The following is an 18083-nucleotide window of genomic DNA, read 5'->3' as shown; positions in this document are numbered from 1 at the left end:
TGAGTAGTAAATTAATGCTCCTCTTATTCTAGCAACTATCAAGTGTTGATTCTAGAACTATTTTAGATGCAAATATATAGTGAAATTTAATTAATGAAGTTTAGTTAAGACCTATAATTCTATGGGTAAATTAGTGAATATCTAATAAAATTGCTCCCTCACCATACGGTGGCTCGCATTTCCAATTTCGTCGCATTTGAGGAGGCATCGGGCTTTACTTCAAAAAGATTTATATATTTTCTTCAAATATTGCTCGCATAATACCACAAATTTGAGGCACCACGAAACATGTGAAGAGGAATAAACGATGAATGAATTTACACACCTATGATCAAGTAGAACCATGAGGAGACATTGATATACTATTGGTTAGCTTCTATATTAATTAATGCATTATAGTAAAGTCTAATTTATATACAATATTATTATTAAATTTTAAAAATTAGTTTTTTTTTTTTTTAATTGTCTAATAATTTATTAAATTTATTATTTATTATTTTTTACTTTAATAAGTATTTGAATTTTGATATAAATTTATTTTAAATTTTTTAGTATTATCAATTTATATTATTTTTAAGATATATTCTGAATATTAAGAAGTCTAATATATTTTAAAATTAGTGTTTCTTTAACAAAGAAATCATAAGAAATAGTATTTAATCATTAAAAATTGACAATTTAATATTTACTATATATTTAATTATTTATATTTATATTATTAAAATTAACGTTTCTTTTTTTAAGAGTCAAATAATAATATTCAGTCAATATAAATGTTTAATTATTATGTATTTAATCATTTATACTTCAATTTATTTTTAGTTTTATTTTTATTTTTATTTTTACTTTTATGATTATTATTTTATAAGATATTCTCTCTTTAAATAGGAATTTTTAAAATTATATTATAAGATATTTTAACTTTTTAATATGATATTTTGTTGCAAAACATTTTTTATCATTTTAATTATCAATCTTTAGATCTTTGATATGAGCTCCTCTCTTTTTATCTCTCACTATATCAATCTCTTTATCTCTCCTTCTTTGTATCCCTATCTTTTTATTACCACCCTCTCTTTTTATACATCTATATCTCCCTCCCAACCTTTCTCTCCCACTCTATCCATTTATATATCGTTTGATTTATAATATATAATAATATATTAATATTAGCTTGTAGTTGTGCTTAGTAAGAATAAAAGATTGGGGCTACAACCCAAAGAGTTCAGAGATTTCAGGCAGAATGGTAGGCCAAGATTCTTTGTGAATCCAAGCTTCAAAGCTTGGACGAAACCTAAGTGGGTTTATGAGGATCATAAAAGAGTGTCATGGTTTGGTTCAGATGCCAGAAATCATGGTAGATGGAGAAGGGACTTCCCTCGACCCAGAGGAGATCAACATTTCAACCCTAAAAATCATAGCAACAACACGGCTAGTGCCAAGACAGACTGATAGAGGGTCCGTGACAAGGAGTGGAGGTCGAAGAATATTTCAAGATCTGAGCCGTCTGAGAAGGTAAACCCTAAACCTGTTGACTCCCATAAGCTATCCTTCTTACTAGATTGCAAAAACTGGAACAATTATGTGGCTTTCTTTAGAGATAGGGTTTTTTTTTTTAAAGCTTTGGGGACTGGTCGGCTGCATTATCGTGTTAAGAAATGGTGTGAGGAGGTGTGGCCTTTTAGTGTGGAGATCAAGACGATGTCAAATGGTTTCTTTTTGGTCATTACAGAAAACAACAAAGAAAAGAACTGGGTTCTCAATATTAGAGACTGGGAACCAAATTTTAACCCTATTAAGGCCATAGTGGAAGAGGTTCTGGTTTGGCTGCATCTTTACTACCTCCCTAGAGAATACTAGAATAAGTAAATCTTCCAAATTATTGTGAACAAATTAGGGTTTTATCTCAAATCGGATGAAGCTATTGAAAAGGAAGATTTCATCTCATATGTGAGAATTTATGTTAGTTGGAAGCCTCAACTCCAACTTTTTGCATGGTTAGAGATTAATACAAATGCAGGGTGTTTGCTACAGCAGATTGAGGTTGAGGATCAATTGGAAAAGTGCTCAGTTTGTAACAAGGATGGACACTCGAAGGAGGTTTTCTTGATTGGTCATAAGGGCAAGTTAGTTGATTCCTCACAGGAAGCAAGAGTGGAACATTTCACTGAGGTATATAAGATAGTTGGTCAGTCACATTCCCAGGATGTTGGGGTTTTACCCTCCCTGGAGCTTGAGATGGTGGACGGTGGACCTACCGCAAATGATCTATTAATGGTTGACAAGACAGCAGGGACACTCTTAGCAAATTAGTTGGATGCTACGTAGTTAGTGGAAGAAGCGCTAAACAAGGTTGAAGTTGCCATGAATGTTATTGATGAGAGTATTGAGGGTTCCCAGAAGGTTAGACAAATAGATTGCAAGTGGACGCATGTTCAAGAGCAATGCGATAACTTGGTCAATGATACTGGGGCGGGGTATGGTGATGGAGGAGATGATACTATTTGGGAGGAGGAGGAAGAAGATTGGGGTGCTTTTGATGAAGAGGACATTTTGGAGTGTCAAACCATCCAGCAGTCTAACTCTCAAACTGATAAAGTTGTTATTGGTGAAAAGAAATCCAGGGGTTGAAAACCCAATAGAATTTGGATTGTGATGGTTGGTAATGCTAAAGGTCAATCCAAACTTTCAGTAGGGAAGGGAGGTCCCCTTCTTGAAGGAAAATGAAAATCCTTAGCTGGAATGTCAAGGGTTGTAATGCCCTTGAAAAATATCATTTGATCAAGAAAGAGTTGGATCAGATGAAACTAGATCTTGTTTGTCTACAAGAAACTAAACTTAGCCTGGAGGAGGCTTTTGGGTGGCTGGGCATCTGAAGGTCTTGGGTAGGGATTTTTTCAAGTGTCGTGGGTACTTCAGGTGGGCTGGGGATAATCTGGAACCCTACTCTCATTAAGGTGGAGGAACTCATCAATTCATATTCATGGCAATTCTGCAAAGTCCATTCCTTTGGTATTAATTGTGACTTCTTCCTGATCAACGTCTATGGCCCAACAAGAGCTAATCTGCAACTGGAAACATGAAATAATTGTCGATGATTTTGAACAACTTGTCCCAGGATTTGGTGGTGCTTGGGGGTGATTTCAATGCTATTTTGGATTCTAGAGATAACAAAGGGGGTAAGGTAGGTCTCACTAGCTCACAATCAGGATTCCTAAACTTTGTCTTAAACAATGGCTTGCAGGAAGTCAAGACTAACAAAGGGGCATTCACTTGGTAAAATTGGTGGGTTGGTAGGGAGCACATAGCAGAGAAGTTAGATAGATTTTTCTTGGGGGGATTATTGGGCTTCTAAACCTCTTCTTTTTGAAGTTGGGGTCATACCGTTGGCTGCTTCCGACCATTTTCCCATTGAGCTTTTGATATTTCTGGATAGTGCTTCGATCAGATATCCTTTCAAGTTTGAGAAGATGTGGCTTTGTGACCCCATGTTGAAATAGCTGGTTACCTACTAGTGGCGGGATGCTCCATTGAGAAATGGATCGGGGATTTTAAGTTTTTTTAAAAATTGCAGTACCTAAAAGATAAGCTAAAAGAATGGAACATGGTTAAGTTTGGGAATATTTTTGTGAATATAATTATCATTGAAGCAGAGCTCAAGGATATGGAGTCAACTATTATGGACCAAGGAATGACATTGGAAGCCTTCAACAAGGAAAAGGCTCTCAAATCTAGGCTTAATGAAATCTTGGCTAGGGAAGAGGTATATTGGAAGCAAAAGTCTAGAGAAGGCTGGATAAAGGAAGGTGACAGGAACACAAAGTTTTTTCATAACTCTGTTAAGGTCAGGAGATCTTGGAATAAGGTGACTGCTATCAAGAATAGGGCTAACATTATTTTGGATAAATTGGAGGACATTAACAAGGAAGCAATGGATTTTTTCTCAGAGCTTCTTTCAAAGAGACAGATTTTAGACTCTCAGCATCAAGATACTCTCTTGAATAATATTCCTAAGGTTATTTTAGATAATCATAGTCAAGTCCTCTGCAAACTCATTTTGATTGATGAGGTGAAGCAGGCTATTTTTTCGATGGTGGGTGACAAGGCTCCTAGAACGGGTCAATTTCCCATTTTTTTCTACCAACAATTTTGGGATGTGGTTGGTCATGAGGTCTGGCATGTGGTGGAAGAGGCGAGAATTAATCTCAATGTTGAAAAAGAGCTAAATTGTACATTTCTTTCCTTAATCCCCAAAGTTGAGAAACCAACATCTTTTGGGGATTTTAGACCCATTTCTCTGTACAACGTGTTATAAAAGGTGATCGCCAAAGTTATCATGAATGGATTGAAACCTTTGTTAAAAATTATTATATTAGAGGAACAAAGTGGCTTTGTGTCGGGTAGATCTATTGTTGAAGGTATCATCATAGCTCATGAAGCTATCCATTCTATCAGGAAAGCAAAAGTTGAGCGGATGTTAATCAAATTACACATCAGGAAACCTTATGACATGGTGGACCGATATTACCTTTTTCATGTCCTTGATAAGTTTGGTTTTTTGGCCCATTGGATAAATTGGGTGAAGGCGTGCATTGATGGGCCGTGGATTTATGTGTTAGTCAATGGAATCCCGCAAGGCTTTTTTCAAGCTTCTCGCGATCTGAGGAAGGGGGATCCTCTCTCCCCATTGCTCTTCATTATTTTGGTTGAGGTCCTAGGTAGATATATTCAACAGTTGAGAGGTGAGGGCAAGTGGAAAGGTGTTCTAGTTGTTGAAGGTGTGGATGCAGTCACTCATCAATAGTTTGCAGATGAAACGATCCTTTTTGGGATGCCTCACTAAAGGAAGCTTGTCTTATAAAAAAACTCTTAATGCCTTTTGTGAAGCGTCTGGGCAGCAGGTGAACTAGAATAAATCAAATATTTTTTTCTTTAATACAGATCTTAGAAAGCAAACAGAAATAGTCAAGATCATCGGTGTCAAAGCAAGCTCTCTCCCAGGGAGATTCCTAGGAACACCTTTGTTTGGGGGGCCAAACAGGACACATTTGTGGCAGAGATTATTTGACAGTTGTGTTAACAAGCTAGAGGGTTAGAAATGCAAATGGCTCACCTTGAATGGTAGATTGTTATTGCTTAAATCAGTCTTATCTGCAATGTTGATTTACTCCATGATGTGCTTTAAAGTTCCAGATAAAAATGTTAGAAGAATTAACCAATTTATGAGGAAATTATTTTGGAATGGCAAGAGTGATCAAGATAAAATTCCTTTGGTAGCTTGGGATAATGTGTGTCAACCACGTCTAGCAAGAGGTGTTGGGTTGAGGAAGTGGTGCTTCTTGAATGAAACTATGGGGGCCAAATTGATTTGACAGATGTACGTAAAACCCAATCATAAATGGGTTCAGAACTTGAAACACAAATATCTAGACTTATTAGACAGTGAGAGGATTTTTACTATTTGTGAGCCTCCTAGAGGATCAACAGTGTGGAATTTTTTGTTGTCTTACAGAAAATTGATCACAGAGCATGTATCACCTGGCAATTGGGGAATGGGGAGAAAGCTAATTTTTGGACAGATTCTTGGGATGGCATGCCTTCCTTATAAATGAGGGAGGATATAGCTCTTATTAAATAGGTGTTTGAGGAAATGTGGGGCACAAAAGTCAAGGATTACTTGTTTTTAGAGAAGTGTAATGGAGTTGATGTTTGGCAATAGAAAGATGTTGATGTGCTGACATTATCTTCCCAACAAAAATGTGTTTTCACAATATTTTAGAAGAGTGCTCTCCAGTGCTTGGTCTGAAAGATGATGTTATAAAATGGTGTGGCTCAAAATCAAGAGCTTATTCAGTCAAAATTGGCTACAATATTATTGAGAATGCAGATATCTAATTGGATTGGCCTTCGAAATTATGCTAGAGCTCTAAGTGTCTTCCCAAGGCAAGATTTTTTGCCTGGTCGGTTTTGAAGAGGAGGATTCTGACGGGAGATAGAATGTTGCATTTGGGTTTCAATGGTCCATTCCAATGTGTTATGTGTAAAGAAAAAGAGGAATCAGTGGATCATTTATTGTTACAATGTGATTTGGCTCAGGGGGTTTGAAGGTTTGTTCTTGGCAAGTTATGGTGGCATATCCCTCTCCCAGATAACCTTTCTAGATTTTCTTAAAAGTTGGTTTTCAGAGAACAATAAATCAGTCTTGTCAAGTGTATGGATGGTCTCACCTTCCATTGTTATCTAGGAACTTTGGAAAGAAAGAAATAGGAGAATTTTTAGGATAAATGGAAGGGTTTGATAGAATGTGTGATAGGGTGGAAAGGGTTATCTCTGAAGTGGTCTCCTTAGTGACAGTTAACCATAATTTTGTGAAACATCCATATAGTCTGGGTGACAGTTGCATTCTAGCGAGGTGGCCTCTTATAAAACTCAAATCCGTTCATGGGTTTCCGAGGGTTCATCCAATGAGCAGTCCTCTTGAAACCGATGTAGTGACGTGGTCAAAATGTGAGAGGGGTTGGGTGAAGATTAACTTTGATGGATCCTCAAAAGGGAATCCAGGAATTTCAGGTGCGGGGTGTGTGGCCTGGGATGATGAGGGGAAGATCCTTTTCACAGGAGCTAGAATATTACAGGATGGAACCAATAACGAGGCGGAGGCTCAAGAGACCTTGTTAGCAGCTGACTTGGTAGTGAACATGAAGGCATCAAAATTAAACTTGGAAGGGGATTGCCCAGTAGTGATCAATGCCTTGATCAAAGGTGACACCCCATGTTGGAAACTAAATAAATTCATACATATTATTTGTGAAAAACTAAAATCCTTCCAAGATTTATGTATTTCCCATGTTAAAAGAGGTAGGAATGTCATTGCTGATGGTCTATCAAATGTGGCATGTGAGCTTTCCAAAGGGGAGGTGAGGTGACAAGATAGTCATGATTGCATCGTGAGATGGAGTTAAGATGCCCTGCCAAGAATTGTACTCCTGCAAATTTGATATATGTGACTTGCGGCCAACTTTTTATCCAAAGTTGTAAGTCTAGGTCGAGTTAATGGGAAATTAATGCGGAATGCTTTCTGAAATGGCAATGGTTGTAGAGTGTGCATCCTTAATTTATCATATTGGTATTTTCGTGTATTCTATGTGGTGTTTCCAGTGAGTTTGGTGGAGAAGGCTACAGGTTCTTTGTAGAGCTTGAAGGTTTTTTGCAAAGTTTGACATTTTCTGAGGACCTCTAGAATGGAAGTGAATTTTACCCTGAAATATTCAAAGCTGATGTCGGCTTTCTTGGGTCTCATCCCAGTGAAGAAGCTCGAGAATATGTTTCTGGCTAAAGACCCTTTGTTCTTGAAAGTGGTTCAGTTTCAATTTTAGGTGAGCAGGTGGCGGTAATCGGCCATAGATATCAATAGAGAGATGATATTTATTCTCTAATCATAGCCTGGGGATTGGACTTGGGGCATTCATGCGAGGAGGTTAGGAAGGTGATGAGGATGATTGTTTTGCATGCTTACCTTCTAAAATTAGAGTCTTTGTTGGAGTGGGCCCATCTGGGTTGGGGATTTAATCTATCCAAAGGTATTCCAGAGAACAATGCTAAGCTTCGGGCTAGACACTCCTGAATTCCATTTCTACGACTCCGCGAGGAGGTCAAAGCTCAGTTAAGAGATGATACTAGGAAGAGGATGGGAAGGCCTAGTGGTATATGTTTAGATAATGGAGCTCGAAGAAATAATTAGACAGATGGGTGTGGAGGCTAGGTTGGTGGATGAGGCGAGAAGAAGGAGAGCGATAACCAGATGGCTCTCTTCAGAGTTGGCTAGACACATTGAGCAAGGTGGTGTGGTGGGTGGCTCTTTCAGGTCGGCGGATGCTTCGAGCTCACACAATGCTATAGATGGTTGAAGAATTTGGACGATCAATGGTACCCATTGGTACATAATTTTTTTTCACTTAGTAGCTATTTCGTCTTTTTCTCTGTTAAACAGTTTATGTCATTACGACATGTTGTAATGGAACTTTTTTCTACAGTGGAGTTGGGGGAAGGGTTTTTTGATGTTTCTATTAGATGAACAATATGGTTTTGGTAGGGCAATTTAGTTTTCAGATGGTGGTGTGGATGTATGATGGCTTAGTATGTACTATAGTTTACTTCTTAATAATAAAAATAAATATTACCGATAATATATATATATTAATATTATTAATATATTAACCATCTATATATTATAAAATTATATAACATAATTAATAGTATATACAAATTAAAAATATATATCATTAATAATATAATATAAGAGGTGTGGATACTATAATCACATTTGTATATAGTATAATATGTCTAAAATTAAGAAAACAATATATCAATGTTAATATTCTTATATCTGTATAATAATAATATATTGCAATTACATTAATAATAAACCTAATAATAATATATAATAATTAATTCACTATATTGAAGATGGTAATAATAATTATACTATACCTATGTATATATATTGCATTATATTAAATTTCACTATAATATATATAATAAATATATCTTCACATATGAATCACCTCTCTATATATCACTTCCTATGTCTTTATCTTTTGTCATTCAATATTCTCTCTTTAATTTGTATCATACATTAATAAATTATTATTATTATTTTTTATCGATAAAAGGCTGAGGCCAAAGAATTTTATTAATTTTTTTAAAAATAGATAGAATTACATTTACACCTCCATTCGGTGTGGGCACCGGTAGGAAAGAATGGAGGGAAGAAAACCTCCGGTCTAGCCCAGATCCCTCAAGGATCAGAAAAAATTAAGAATGTGATACAAAATGGAGATACAAGATCACAAAGGGAACTTGTCTATAATAATGAAGATTGTCTATAGAAATTCTCTATGTAAGGTTGAGCATCAGATTGCCCATTTCTTGGGGTGTTGCTGCCATTTGTGGGCGAAAGTTCTTGCTAGTCCTGAAAAATAGGGTTAAGCATGCTTTGCTCCATATGCTGCACAAAATCTTGAGAAAATCTCTCACCAGAATGTTAGGAAAAGGAAAACCGAACAGGTCAACTTATACAATATATCATACCTGCCTGGATGGTCACCCTGTTAGGATACACAGCTCAAAACATTAGTCTCAAAAAATCTACAGGACATAATGCAAGAGCGATTACCCATCAAAGAGCATAAACTCAATATATATTAACGAGGCAAATTCTATAAGTATGCCTGCAAAGAGATCGCGGGGAGCTACCATCTTAAAGAATATACACAGATTAACAAGATTACGAAGCTAAGTTAAAGCAACCTAGAGACATTGAAGCCTGAAAGCTTCTTAAGAACAAAACAAGAGACAAAACATCAAGAATATAGGGGACCAAAAAAGGTAAAAAAGAGATGAGGATAGCTCAGTAAGTGTTAGTCCTAAAAGAAGGCAATATCTACATAAATAATAATACCTATATATCTGTGATCACATATTTCTGGGAGAGATATGCCAACACATTTATATACCTATTCTCATTAATGTAAGGTCTTGCCTCCTTCTAGTCTTAAAACTTACCCTGGCAAAGCAGCGATGAACCTCAGAAAAGACTCATTGAAGACAGAAATTCCATCGTCAAAAGATAACGAGGAGAGCGAAGATGGTTTTCATCAACAGGAAAAGGTCTTCAAGGAGATAATACCATCGGTGTAACATAAAAAGGGCTCACCAAAAGGAAAGTTCTCATCGAAAGAAAAATATCGATCAGACAAAAGGAAGCTACATCGATAAAGATATCGATGAGGAAATAGGTATTGAGGATGCTAAAAGGCATGCCTCCGATACGCATGGTTTCACCGATGCACCTATATCGGTGGAAGATGATAAGGGAGGAAAAAGAAAGGCTTCGGTGAGACAATAGATCCATTCATCGACAGGGCATGATGATTTTGATGGAAGGAGTGTTTCGGTGGGAAAAAGGTCACCAGAGCCCAGGGTTTCTTTGACATAAAAACCTAATGGATATCAGATAGGTATTGGTGGGGAAAGCCATAGTGACCGAATACAGTATATCGATGAAGAAGGATTATCTGTGAAGTTAAATTAAAAATACCCCTTTTGTTAAAATAAATTGTCATTTTCATTAATACCATGGTAGCTCATAAGTCATCAAGTGGGTGTAATAGCATTCTAATTAAGAGATCCAGGTTCAAATAATGTCGATGGGACCCAATGATGTCTCATCAATATAGAAGGGCCATCAAAGAAAGGAAGCGTCGATGAACTTCAGAAAAGACTCATCGAGAACAAAAATTCCATCAACAAAAGATATCGAGGAAAGCGGAGATGGTTTTCATCGATGGGAAGGTCTACGAGGAGATAGTACCATCAGTGTAACAAAAAAAGGACTCACCGAAAGGAATGTTCTCATCGAAAGAAAAATATTGGTCTGAAAAAAAGAAGGCTACATCGATAAAAGATATCAATGAGGAAATAGGTTTCGAGGAGGCAAAAAGGCATGCCTCCGATACGCATGGTTTCATTGATGCGGCTTTATCAGTGGAAGATGATAAGGGAAGAAAAAGAAAGGCTTCGATGAGACAATAGAGCCATTCACCGATAGGGCAAGATGATTTCGATGGAAGAAGAGTTTCGGTGGAGGAAAAAAAGGTCACCGAAGCCCGCAGTTTCTTCGACATAAAAACCCAATGGATATCAGATAGGTGTTGGTGAGGAAACAACCATAGTGATCGAAAACAAATACCATGGTAGCCCACAAGTCATCAAGCGGGTGTAAAAGCATCCTATTTAAGATATCTAGGTTCAAATAATATCGATGAGACCCAACGATTTCTCATCGATATAGAAGGGCCATCGAAGAAAGGAAGGGTCGATGAACTTCAGAAAAGACTCATCGAAGATAGTAATTCCATTGACAAAAGATATCGAGGAGAGCAGAGATGGTTTTTATCGATGGGAAAAGCTCTTCAAGGAGATAGTACCCTCGATGTAACATAAAAAGGACTCACTGAAAGGAATGTTCTCATTGAAAGAATAAAGTCTATCAGACCAAAGGAAGCTACATCGATAAAAGGTATTGATGAGGAAATAGGTTTCGAGGAAGCGAAAAGGCATGCCTCCGATACGCATGATTTCACCGATGCGACTTTATCGGTGGAGGAAGATAAGGGAGGATAAAGAAAGGCTTCAGTGAGACAATAGACCCATTCACCAATAGGGCATGATGATTTTGATGGAAGAAGTGTTTCAGTGGAAAAATAAAGGAGGTCACCGAAGCCTGAGGTTTCATCGAAATAAAACCAAATGGATAACAGATAGGTATCGGTGAGGAATCAAGCATAGTAACCGAATACAGTATTTTGATGAAAGAAGGATACTATATATATATATATATATTGTAACGTCATAAATTGTACGCACTTGCTAAAGCAGTACAATTTAATACCTAGTTTAGCACCCGCCTTGGCGCAGTTGCATTTTGCATTTCATTTCCCCTTTAGCACTTAATTAATCAAATTAATTAGGTCTAAAGGTTCTATTTCATCATTTTCCACATCATAAAGTCGGGCCCTTTCATTTTATTCTTCCAATACACTACTTAATCAAAAACCCTAATTAGGCCCTATTCTGAGCTTGGGGGCTTGATTTCGGGGGTCAAAACATCTCGAAATCACCTGTAACTTCGGGATTCTCTCTAAAATCATCATATCTGACGGCCCTGAAAATTTGGTGAAAAGTTGTCGGGACCGTGGCGCCCGGAGTGCACACGGTCCTGGACATTTTTCCCAAAATTTTAGGAGCGCGATCCAATCATAAAATAAAGCTTAACCCCAAGAAATTGGCAGGATATTCAATCTCTAGGTCGGCCAAAAGACGAAATTGAGACCTAGGGTTTCATACATAAGAACTCTCTTTCTTCATTTGAAGGGATCCGAATTTTGTTTTCAGGAACCTGATATGCAGCGAAAGAGAAGAACTTTGAAGACTTCAACAACTTTCAACATCCCTCTATCAAGCATTTATCAAATCCATTCATCCATTTAGGGCTTGGAAGACATTGAAGAACAATAGGAGATTACCGATTGAAGATTGGCTTGTACTCCTCCCTTGAGGGTTGGGTATGATTTCATGTTGTTTTCATGTCTTTGCATAAGCTTCAATATATCATTTATCCATGCTTTAGATCACTTTGCATCTTGATTTAGAGCATTTACATTATCATTAACAAGCAATTAGGGTTTACTTTCTAGGTTGCTCTAGTTTGCTTACTTGCATTTTAGATCTTGCACACACACAAGGTCTGCACACACATTACTTTTACAATACAACTTGGCTATTCGTGGAGGTGGAAATCACCGAAGCGGGGGTTTGACTAAGGCAAAACCCTCTATAGCCGCCCAAACACCTTTTTCAGATATAAGTGCAGGTTTCGAGACTCGGACGACGCCACAGGTTGCAGATCCGAAAAAAGCAGGTCGAGATAGCACCCCACATCAAATTGTAGAGCAGAATACTAGGACAAGGGCGTGGGGCACCCTGGTCCTGCCAGGACAGGGGCGCTGGGTGCCCTGGTCCCTGGGACAGAGGCACTGGGTGCCCTGGTCCTCCTGACAGACAGCATTTCAGACAATTTTCCAGAGTGCAAAAATAGTGGTTTCAGGTGCAGTTTCAGGTGCAGAATCAGGACAGTGGCGCCCGCGCCCCCATCCCGAACATTTCCACTCAGATTTTGACTCTGGGTACGCATTTGCATTCTTGTCTTATCCTTGTACTTACAGCTTTCCATTGTTTAAGTTCAATTCTACAATCTTGTTGTTAGCTCATACTTGCATTTTAGGGTTAGGAATTGAACTTGCATAATCTTACCTTTCAAATACAATGAAGGAATAGAAACCCTAATAGGTAGCCCGTGGCTCTCTCTTTCACAAAAAGAAGTAGCCAATTGTGTGATACCTCTAGGCTCTTTCGTATTCCGTAATGTGTGACAAAAGGTAGGATTAGGGCATGATAACCTAGTCTCGCTTTTTCCCCCACACATTTTGGTGAACCCAACGTGAATCTATCATTGCTTCTTCTTGCATTGAATTTGTTAGATCTAGATCTAGATCTAGTGTGTTTTCATTTCATTTTTATTAAAAAAAGAAAAAATAAAGAAAAAAAATAAAGAAAAAAAGAGTGTTTTTTTTGCATTGTGTGTTTAAATTTCATGCAACTTTTATTTCAAAATGTCAGACTTTTATTTGCAAAATGTTCATGCTTATGATGATTATTATGAGTATAGCCAAGATGAATTAGATGAAGCTTTAGATGAGTTTTTGAACCCTAAAGAGGTCAAACCTTCATTTTACCAAAAACTCATAAACCTTGTTACTATGCCATTTCGTTGTGATGAGAAAGATAAGTTGAATGAGTCCTCTCAAGGGTACATTCCTATCAACTCTTCCACTAAATCTAGTAACATGGTTGTTTTCAACAATCCCCTCTATGAGGAGATGTCTCCTTTTGAATCAAAAGATAAACCTTTTAATAGATATGATCATGCTTTGTTGGATGATGCTCTTGATGACTTTGTGGCTTTATCGAAATCTCTAAACAAAAACAAAACTTCTAAATTGGTTAACATGATAAACTTGAATGAGCATAAAAAGCCTCTCTTTGAAGTCCAAGGTGCTTATCCTTCTCCCACCTTTCAAGGTCCTAAATCACCTCTCCTTACTGTCCAAGGAGGGTATGATCATGATTCCTTTCGTACTCCGAATAAACCAATCATCACTGTGCAAGGAAGAAAACCTATAAGTCCTTATAGTTATGCCAAGCAAATAACTAGAGAGAGTTATCATGTGGTTGCCCATACTTATCATACCAAAAATAATAGGCAGCCTAGTCCTCCTCCTGTTATTCCAGTGTCTCTTCCGAATCCTCAACCAATTCTTCCGCAAGCTCCACGTATTTCACAAGTTCTTAGTAAGGAATATGATCTCATAGAACAACTTAAAGCTACCCCTGCTAAGATATCCCTTTGGGATTTGATTCAAACTTCTTCCGCTCATCATGGAATGTTACAAGATGCCTTGAAAGATTTGAATGTTCCTCCACCGAATACATCTAGTAATATAGCATCTTTGGTTAACTCTGTGATGAATCCTAAAGCTCAAATTGTGTTTACCCAAGACGAGTTGCCTACTAGTGAAATCCAACATCAATATGATCCCTTGATGATTGTGGTTATCATGAAAGACACTGCTATAAGACGAACACTAGTAGATAATGGCTCTGGTCTTAATGTGTGTAGCATTAATCTTTTGCATAAGATGAATGTGGATACATCTCTAATTGAGCCGGACTCTCGTCCTATTCGAGGCTTTGATAATGTGGCTAAAACTTCATTAGGTACTATCACCTTACCCATCACAGTGGGGCCTGTTACTTTGCCTACTCCTATCCATGTTATGTCGGGAAATCTAACATACAACTTGTTATTAGGGAGACCTTGGATTCACAGTATGCAAGTTGTCCCCTCTACATTGCACAGACAAGTTAAGTTTATCTACAACAATAAGACATATACCTTGATAGGTGATACCAATTTTCAAGCTTGTTTGCAAACATCTACTTCCAAAGGGGGTGCCTCTAAGCCGCCCTCATCTAGTAGTGACTCTTTAAATAAGATACCTATCGATGAATCCTCACTCTCTGATGATCAAAATTCTTTGGATGAGTCTGGAGCTCCTGAAGAAGACTCTTCTCGACTTGAAACTACACATAAGAAGGATTTTGATCCTGTGAAGATTCTCGTAGACGACGATTGGGGATCCCTTGATTTTAATCCTACCTTTGTAGGTGAATATAAGGTTCCTTCTAGAGAGCTTAAAGCTGAAAAGAAGGAAGAAGCTAAAAATCAATCAACACTACCTGAACCTATGAGTAATAACTTTGTGGCCGCTTCTCAAACTTCTTCTCCCCGCACCTCTAATTCTGAAGAGTTCGATTCTTTGTCTTATGAAAGACCACCTTCTCTGTCTGAAATGGCTGATCGTTATGGTCGTGGTTTTCGCATTTTTGCTAAGCATGGGTATCATGGAAATGGTTGTGGCACGCACGAACAAGGAATAAAGGTTCCTCTAGAAAATAATCTTCACAACCATGCCTTTGGACTTGGCTATAATCCCTGTAAGCACACTAAAGCTTCAAGAAGACCCTGTATTAGTGTTAATGCTATTTCTACCTCTCTGTCAATGCAACACCCCGAGTACATTGATGAGGATCCTTTGTGTGCTTGTGCTTTTGATGTTTTCCCTACCAATGATGCTTTAGCTGAATTTTTAGGAGCATATGATACTCTTCCTCGTTATCATCACAATAGGGGACTCCCTTATTGTTTGAACACTGAAGCCTATTTTGGAAAAGAGACGGATAACGATGAGATTGTGAAAGAATTCCCTCAGCTAAAGGATACTACTCAACAAAGTCTTCTCATAAGTGACACCACTAATGTTAAGATGGATCCTTGCAATGAAGAAAAAGTTATTAAAATTGGAAAATGTTTGGATGAAGAGGAACAAAAACAATATGAAGATTTATTGCATGAATTCCCCGAGATCTTTGCTTGGACATACTCTGACATGCCTGGTATAGATCCTAAGGTTGTTACTCATAATATTGTCTTAGTCCCTGATCCTAAGCCCGTGAAACAAAAGATTCAAAAAATGAATCCTAAGGTGGCTTTGCTTGTTAAGGCTGAGATTGAAAAGTTATTGGAGGCTGGATTTATCCGCCCTATTGATTATTCCCCATGGATTTCAAATATTGTCGCTGTGGCTAAACCAGTTAATAAAATAAGAATGTGTACCGATTTCTGAGATTTAAATAAGGCTTCTTTAAAAGATGATTTCCCTCTTCCAAACATTGACATGATAGTTGATTCTACGGCAGGACATGCCTTATTATCCTTCATGGATGGTTTTTCAGGATACAATCAAATTTTCATTAAACCTCAAGATCAATTCAAAATTGCTTTCACCACTCCTTGGGGTACGTTTTGTTGGATAATGATGCCTTTTGGACTTAGAAACGCCAGTGTGACTTATCAACGAGCGATGACCCTTATCTTTCATGATTACATGCATAAGATTCTAGAAGACTATGTTGATGATGTTTTAGCCAAATCCATTCTTCGCATAGATCATATTAAGATCCTTCATCAAATCTTTGAAAGGATTCGTAAGTATCACATGCGCTTGAATCCCCGAAAATGTTTTTTTGGTGTGGATAGTGGAAAACTATTAGGATTCATAGTTTCGCATCATGGGATTGAGGTGGATACTAAGAAAATAGATGCTATTGTTAACATGCCACCTCTTAGAAATGTGTCTCAACTCAAAAGCTTACAAGAAAAAATTCAAGCTATTCGTAGGTTTGTATCTCAAATTGTGGATCGTACTTTTCCTTTCACTCAACTTCTCAAAAAGAATATCACTTTTCAATGGAATGAGGATTGTCAGCAAGAATTTGAAGATTTAAAAATGTATTCGGCTAATCCTCCTATCCTTCGACCAGCCGAACCTTCTAAACCCTTCCTTCTTTATACAACGGCTTCCTCTCATGCTCTTGCAGCATTATTGGCACAACATGATAAAGATGGTAAGGAGTGTTCGGTTTATTATATAAGTCGTACCTTACTCGATTATGAGACCCGATATTCTGCGATAGAAAGACAATGCTTGGCCTTGGTGTTTGCGACTCAGAAATTGAGACATTATCTCTTAAATTCAGAAGTCCACGTCATGGTAAAGTTTGATCCGTTGAAGCATCTTTTCTCTAAAACTGATTTATCAGGATGCCTAGCTAAGTGGGTTATGATGTTAACTGAATTTGACCTTAAATTTGTTTCACAAAGAGCAATTAAAGGGCAAGCGTTGACTGATCACTTAGTTGAGGCCCCTTCACCTTTCTCCTTCCCTAACCCTAAATCTTTTCTTGACGATTTCATCCTTTGTACAGAAAAAGATGAAACTTGGGAGTTATACTTTGATGGCTCTAAGTGTTGTACGGGATCGGGGGCAGGTGTTGTTCTGATTTCTCCTACAAAGAAGTCCATTCCCTTATCTTACCGTCTCAAATTCCTATGTACCAATAACATTGCTGAGTATGAGGCTCTTATAGCAGGAATAAAGGCAGCCTTAGCTTTGAATATAAAACACATACATATTTTTGGAGATTCTCAACTAATTATAAGACAAGTCACAGGACTGTATCAAGCGAAACAAGACAAGTTATCACAATATAAAGACCTTGCTATCTCTTTGTTACAAAAATTTGATTCTTACACCATAGAACCTGTTCCTCGAAAAGATAATCGACATGCAGACGCAATGGCATGTGTGGCTTCTCTTGTATCTTTAGAGGACCCTGTGGTTGATCTTAAATTTGTTATTCAAAACCTTACTTCTCCAACTATTGTAGATGATTCCAGCCTGGTGACATGTTGTGACTTCGTAGACTCAGATGAATGGTACTCGCATATCATAAGATACTTGACTGATGTTACCTTTCCTGATTCCGCCAATAGGAACACTAGGGCTAGAGTTCGCAAGTTGTCTGCTAGGTATATCATTCTTTCTAATGTTCTTTACCGAAGGGGTTATAACGGTCTTCTCCTTCGCTATCTTAACAAATCAGAAATCCCTATTGCTCTTGAAGAGGCGCATTCAGGTGCCTGTGGGGGGCATTTTGGAGGTAAATCCTTGGTTCAAAGATTACTTCGAATGGGATATTCTTGGCAAACTATGCAGCAGGATTCTTTTTCATTTGTTAAGAAATGTCATCAATGCCAACAACACAATAATTTGATTCATGCTCCTGCCCAAGAACTCCGTTCTCAGGTAGCTTCTTGGCCTTTCTCTGCATGGGGGTTGGATCTCATCAGTAAAATCTCTCCTCCTTCATCTCAAGGACATGTTTTCATTATAACCGCAACAGATTACTTTACAAAGTGGGTAGAAGTTGTTCCTCTTCGCTCCACTACAGCTGAAGTGATTTGTCGATTTCTTCTAGAAAACATTATTTCTCGATTTGGA

At 37.6% G+C, this 18083-nt stretch overlaps 1 protein-coding gene across 1 annotated transcript; it reads left to right on the top strand.

The window, feature by feature from the left end:
• The first annotated feature begins 3604 nt into the window (after positions 1–3604).
• Positions 3605–4315, top strand: LOC131036058 (uncharacterized). Its single transcript, XM_057967854.2, has one exon. It carries the CDS (start codon positions 3605–3607, stop codon positions 4313–4315), a length of 711 nt encoding a protein of 236 aa, XP_057823837.2.
• The last annotated feature ends 13768 nt before the right edge of the window (positions 4316–18083 follow it).

Source organism: Cryptomeria japonica, chromosome 10 (genome assembly GCF_030272615.1).
Source record: "Cryptomeria japonica chromosome 10, Sugi_1.0, whole genome shotgun sequence".
Classification (NCBI taxonomy): Eukaryota; Viridiplantae; Streptophyta; class Pinopsida; order Cupressales; family Cupressaceae; genus Cryptomeria; species Cryptomeria japonica.
The sequence above is the reverse complement of the archived record's forward strand: the minus strand, read 5'-3'. Positions and strand labels throughout refer to the sequence as shown.

Bases quoted from the DNA above. Each gene is read 5' to 3' on its own strand.
- LOC131036058 (XM_057967854.2), top strand. From the start codon at position 3,605: ATGGTTAAGTTTGGGAATATTTTTGTGAATATAATTATCATTGAAGCA.